General features: G+C 41.6%; 1 protein-coding gene across 1 annotated transcript in view; it reads right to left on the bottom strand.

Annotated features, from left to right (window-relative positions):
* LOC310739450 (rho GTPase-activating protein 26-like) overlaps positions 1 to 6171 on the bottom strand; it is a gene marked incomplete at its 3' end in the record, with an annotated part of 50999 nt that overhangs the window by 11294 nt on the left and 33534 nt on the right. Inside the window, exons 9-14 of the mRNA XM_083565376.1 lie at positions 5992 to 6092; positions 4066 to 4160; positions 3068 to 3149; positions 1514 to 1550; positions 1344 to 1409; positions 630 to 704 (exon numbers count right to left, since the gene is read on the bottom strand). Coding sequence (XP_083421502.1) covers positions 630 to 704; positions 1344 to 1409; positions 1514 to 1550; positions 3068 to 3149; positions 4066 to 4160; positions 5992 to 6092 — 456 coding nt within the window. The remainder of the gene's footprint in view (positions 1 to 629; positions 705 to 1343; positions 1410 to 1513; positions 1551 to 3067; positions 3150 to 4065; positions 4161 to 5991; positions 6093 to 6171) is intronic.

The following is a 6171-nucleotide window of genomic DNA, read 5'->3' as shown; positions in this document are numbered from 1 at the left end:
ACTCTCTCCTGACTCTCTACAGATTCTCTCCTGATTCTCTACTGACTCTCTACAGATTCTCTCCTGACTCTCTACAGATTCTCTCCTGACTCTCTACTGACTCTCTACTGACTCTCTACAGATTCTCTCCTGATTCTCTCCTGACTCTCTACTGACTCTCTACAGATTCTCTCCTGACTCTCTACTGACTCTCTACAGATTCTCTCCTGATTCTCTACTGACTCTCTACAGATTCTCTCCTGATTCTCTACTGACTCTCTACAGATTCTCTCCTGACTCTGTACAGATTCTCTCCTGACTCTCTACTGATTCTCTACAGATTCTCTCTTGTCTCTCTACTGACTCTCTTTTAATTCTCTCCTGACTCTCTATTAATTCTCTCCTAAATCTCTATTGATTCTCTCCTGACTCTCCTGACTCTCTCCTGACTCTCTACAGATTCTATCTTGACTTTTTGTTCTGATGAATTGGGACTCTGAATGATTCGTAAACACTGCAGATATTTTTTGTGATAAAAATGAAACTGTAGTTCATCTCTCACTTTATCCTGCTTGATGGAAAAGAGGGAAATCACACAGATGTTTAGCAGCTGTATGTTATGATCCGAACATGGCTCGGTGGCGTCTTACCCATGGCGAGAGTCAGCAGCTTTTGCACTCGTGAGGTGATGCCGACTATTCTGTACAAGCCCTGCTCATCGATACCTGATAACATCACAAACAACACCGCATTAGAGACAGACGTACAGACATACAGCATGGAGACACACGCCACATGACTGATACAGTGTTTCCCACAGAGCTGATATTTAAACATGATATTAATAATCCTATTTCAATTGCTTGAAGCCCATCATCTGGGATTTGGGGAAAATGATGTATTAGCGTTAACAGGAGGCAGGGAGCAGAGTTACAGAGTGAATATCGTCTACAAGTAAGAAAAATAAAGACACTTTTCATTCTTTTGACTTCCATTCCATACACACGCATGACTGAAGACCGGAAATGCAGTATTTGATAAGATGCATGTTTTGGTGCATTCCGAAGTTCAGGTTTGGTGAATGTTTGTAGACATCTGACTGATAGTGTTACCATGATAAAATCCATGATGCTCTAAGGAAGCCCTGAGTACTGCAGCATGGAATCACTCGAAACCAATTCCATCATTTTTTCATTCTTTTCCAAAATGCCTGAGACCCTGGACACCATATCCGGTCGTCTCCCGTATTCGCAGCAGGTCTCTGGTTCACTGTTTGTATGCGTTTAAATGGAAGTCGATGGAATGAAAAGTGGAAACGGGTCTGAACACTGTAGCTGGACGCACAAGCGCAGATGAAGTCATACCTCTTGTCTCTACGGCGTAGATGAACTTCTTGATGACGTTGAAGCCGATCACGTCAAGCTGGGCCGCTGAGGTGAAAAATAAAGCAGCTTAAATAAGTTTTATAGCTTTTTAGTGTATGTTTTTTGCACAATACTAATCTCTGTGAATGCAAAAAATAATAAAAACTCACTGGCTTCATTCTGGCTGTCTCGGTTCATGTTGTACACCTGCCACAGAACAGACAGTGAAGTAAAACTGTCACCATGCAACAGCAAACAAACAGCAGCTACGAGAGTACGGAGCTCATGAAAAGACCACACCTCTCACAAATACACTGAAGTACTATATAAAATTACATGTTCATTGTAAATGTGCAGTTTCTGAACAAATACCTTTTCACATACAATATACAACCTGAGTAAACACCTGGAGGTTCAGCTGACCTGCAGGAGATACCTGCATGTCTCATATCCCTCCTATTCATCTCACAATCATTCACAATGTCTGTAGATCGATCTAGAATCACTTTTAAATGTAAGAAAAGTGCAGACAAGAAAGTCTGATTCCTACAGAAGATGTACTAAAGAAGGAAAACACAAAGCAGATCTGGATTTTTCTTTCTTTTTGTTTTTCCTGGAACAGTTTTATTGCTTTTATGTGAACCAGGATATTTGTGTCCCGAGACCTTCACCAGCATGTGAGTGTTGATCTTAGGTAGATCTTCTGACAACACAAGGACCGATACAGAAACAGTTGTAGGCTTGTGATCAGTTCATTATGAGGCGTAATGTTATAAATTACAGGAAAAGATTCACTGATGATTTTTTTCCTCCAGAATTAAATTCACAGAAGATATTATCATCAACGTTTATTCCTCCGCGTCTACTGTTATTTACTTTCTTCACGTACGAGGTGCTATCAAAACATTTCGAGGCTGTTTGTACTCTAGCCAACAGATGGCAGCACAAGGCTGCACGCACAGTCACAGGGAACACAGACCTTCATAAGTCAGTGTGCCTAAGGACATGGTCCTGTTTACATCAGGAGCTGTGCACCTGGGGATATTCTGACCACGTCTGCGAGGTCATCATGACAGGACACTTCACGACGACAACGCACCCTGTCACTGAGCTCCTCCTCACACGTGAGTTTCTCGCCAGGAACAACACGATCTCACTTCCGCACCCACCCTACTCGCCAGATTTGGCTCCTGGGCTTTGACTTCGCCCTCTTCCTGAAGATGAAGATCCAGCTCGCTGTTTTGATAGCAAATCATAGAAGACACGCTTTAAAAAGAAGACTTCTAGGACTTGTTCCAGAAGAACACTGGGGCGCTGTATTGCTGTGCAATGGCACTATTTTGAAGGTGATTGTGTGGAAACATAGATAAATAAAGTACTTTCTAGTAACCAAAGTCTCCAAACTTTTTGACATCTCCTCATAATTCATCAATTTTAAAAAGTGTAAGGAATGACGGCAGGATGGTGTGATAAGTTTGATCTCAATTGGATTATTTCTCTATAATCCAATCCAAAGTGTTTCTCTTGTACTGATCAATGACTTTACAGTCACATGAAATGTATTATTTATTATGCAAGACATTTTAGTGCTTATTTATTCTGTCTCTGTTACTGAGGAAGATTCAGAGGCATCAGTATACACATTAAACCAATAATTTGACACGTCACATGACCCTCAGGTAGAGAAACATCATCATGGGGTGTGGAAAGATAAATGAACACACCGGTTCTCTTCCATCCATAGCCTCCATCCACAACCTCCGGTCCTCTTCTGACAAAGCCTGCATAGTTATCATCACTCCAGGGCTGAAACACACACACACACACACACACACACACACACACACACACACACACACACACACACACACATAATTCAGTGTAACTGGATATAACTGTGAGCAGCAATTAGCAGGTCCAAGCAGCAAATCTGCACCAGTGTCAGAAATTCCATGTGGATTTAATAATGAACATAAACGTGGGCTTTGGGTCACATGATGAACTGTGGACTTATGCAACACTTCCTGTTCATCAATATTAATTAATCACCTCGCTGCACAAACAGGAAGTGAAGAACGAGAGAGAGAGAGAGAGAAAGAGAGAGAGAGAGAGAGAGAGAGAGAGAGAGAGAGAGAGAGAGAGAGAGGAGAGAGAGAGAGAGAGGGCTTTCTCATACTTTCTATCATTTATCCTGTCTTTCTCTCTTCCTCTCTACTTCTACTAGAAAAGGAACAGGATCAATAAATCAGTTGAACTCCACAGAGACCTCCAGATTACTGAGTATATTTATTTCCAGGTTGGTGAAAGAGTTGAAATTATTCTGACGGATAATTAAACTGTTTATATATATTTATATATTTATATAAATCCTGAATACACATGTACATTCCAACACACATTCCAGCTAAATGTGCTGCTGGATCCTCAGCTCCTCCTCCCACTTCAGAACACACAATAGCGAGTTCCTCACACTTCCTCTCTGCTCCCTTTTACAGTCGCATGAAGAGCCAAAGCAATTAGCAGTGTTTTGCCACTGTGTGTGTGTGTGTGTGTGTGTGTGTGTGTGTGTGTGTGTGTGTGTGTGTGTGTGTGTGTGTGTGTGAGTGTGTGTATGTGAGTGTGTGTATGTTTAACATCTCTGCCAAGTCTACTGCCCTAAATTCAGTCTCTGTGTGTGGACTGCACTGCCATCTGGTGGCAATTATGAAGAACTGCGACATACCGATCCACTGTTTCCACATCAAAGCAGAACCTCTTCTCGATGGAGTCAGTTTTCCTTCTGATGCAGGACTTAAGGATGAAACTCTCCTCGTCTCCCTGAAATAAAATATAAGATCTGAGATAAGGCATTTATTTTGTCTGTAAGGCGCAGTAATGAAGTTCAGCTGCAAAAGAGATCTGTGTTCACTTTAATAAGAGCGGATTTATGCATTAATGATCAAGAAGGAAAACAACTTACACACACACACACACACACACACACACACACACACACACACACACACACACACACACACACACACACACACACACACACACACACACACACACACACACACACACACACACACACACACACTCTTTGTGAGTTATTCTCTCACAGAACACTAGGAGGCTGAGCAGAAATGCCCCGAGGTCTCGACACTTCAGATGTTTCAGACATGTTTGCACAGCAGCTCTGCACATATTTCCAACCACCTTGTGCTCTAATACCCATTCCTCAGCTATTATTATTATTATTATTGACACCCTGAATCTTAGATCAAATATCAATTCATTTACATTTATACATTTAGGAGACGCTTTAATCCAGACAACTTACTATTACCTCATTATTAATAACAACAATAATCATGTGTAATAAAGCAGGGGATTGTACAGATGTTCATTTCTGATTGTGTATTGTTTTTTTTTTGTTTCGATGTGAAGTTGTGGAATTGTTTTCACAGAGAAGAAAGGAGAGAAAAGGAGAATAGAGGAGAGAAGAGGAGATGGGAGAAGAGAAGAGAAGAGAAGAGAAGAGAAGAGAAGAGAAGAGAAGAGAAGAGAAGAGAAGAGAAGAAAAGAGAGGAGAAGAGAAGAGAATAGAGGAGAAGAGAGGAGAGAAGAGAAGATGGGAGAGGAGGAAAGAGGAGGTGGGGAAAGAAGAGGAGAGGAGAGGAGAGGAGAAGAAAGTAGAAAAGAGGAGAGAAGAATAGAGGAGGAGAGGAGAGAAGAGGAGATGGAAGAGGAGAAGAGAAGAGAAAAGAAGAGAAGAGAAGAGAAGAGAAGAGAAGAGAAGAGAAGAGAAGAGAAGAGAAGAGAAGAGAAAAATAGAGGAGAGGAGAAGAGAGGAGAGAAAAGAGGAGGAAAGAGGAGGAGAGGAGAATAGAGGAGAAGAGAGGAGAGAAAAGGAGATGGGAGATGAGGAAAAAAGAGAAGAGAAGAGAAGAGAAGAGAAGAGAAGAGAAGAGAAGAGAAGAGAAGAGAAGAGAGAAGGAAAAAAGAGGAGAGGAGAATAGAGAATAGGAGAGAAGAGGAGATGAGAGAGGAGGAAAGAGGAGGAGAGGAGAAAAGAGAGGAGGAGAGAAGAGAAGAGAAGAGAAGAGAAGAGAAGAGAAGAGAAGAGAAGAGAAGAGAAGAGAAGAGAGGAGGATAGAGGAGGAGAGGAGATGAGAGAAGAGAAGAGAAGAGAAGAGAAGAGAAGAGAAGAGAAGAGAAGAGAAGAGAAGAGAAGAGAAGAGACGAGAGAAAGAAAGAAGAGGAGAGGAGAATAGAGGAGAGGAGAGGAGAGAAGAGAAGAGAAGAGAAGAGAAGAGAAGAGAAGAGAAGAGAAGAGAAGAGAAGAGAAGAGAAGAGAGAAAGAAAGAAGAGGAGAGGAGAATAGAGGAGAGGAGAGGAGAGAAGAGGAGAGGAATCCCCAAATTCCACTTTCTCATAAAAATAAATGCAAGATCTGTCTATCATATTACTACTTTATTCAGAAAAGAGGGAAAGAAGATTTGTCCTGCTTCACCAGAGATCTTCTGTGACTGTCAGGTGATTTGGTTTCCTCCCAGACCGGATCACTGTATCTGTGAGATGTTCTTACTGAAGGTCAAATGAAGGTGAGATCTAATTTGGGAGTTAAACACATTAAACAGGTGCAGGAGTTAAAGAAGCTGCTTACAGTTTTGCCTCCAGATTTCTGGTCGAACAGAACAATGGTGAGTTGTTTGGTCTCACGCTGGTAGGTGCAGTAATACTTCACCCACGTGGACACGAAGGAACCTGAAAGAAACATCTTATAAATTTATAACACAGTGCTGCTAAATTCTCAAATCTGATTGGTCAGAAAGTGTTGATTAAT

The sequence above is a fragment of the Silurus aristotelis genome, assembly GCF_946808225.1.
Source record: "Silurus aristotelis genome assembly, chromosome: 16".
Taxonomy (NCBI): domain Eukaryota; kingdom Metazoa; phylum Chordata; class Actinopteri; order Siluriformes; family Siluridae; genus Silurus; species Silurus aristotelis.
The sequence above is the reverse complement of the archived record's forward strand: the minus strand, read 5'-3'. Positions and strand labels throughout refer to the sequence as shown.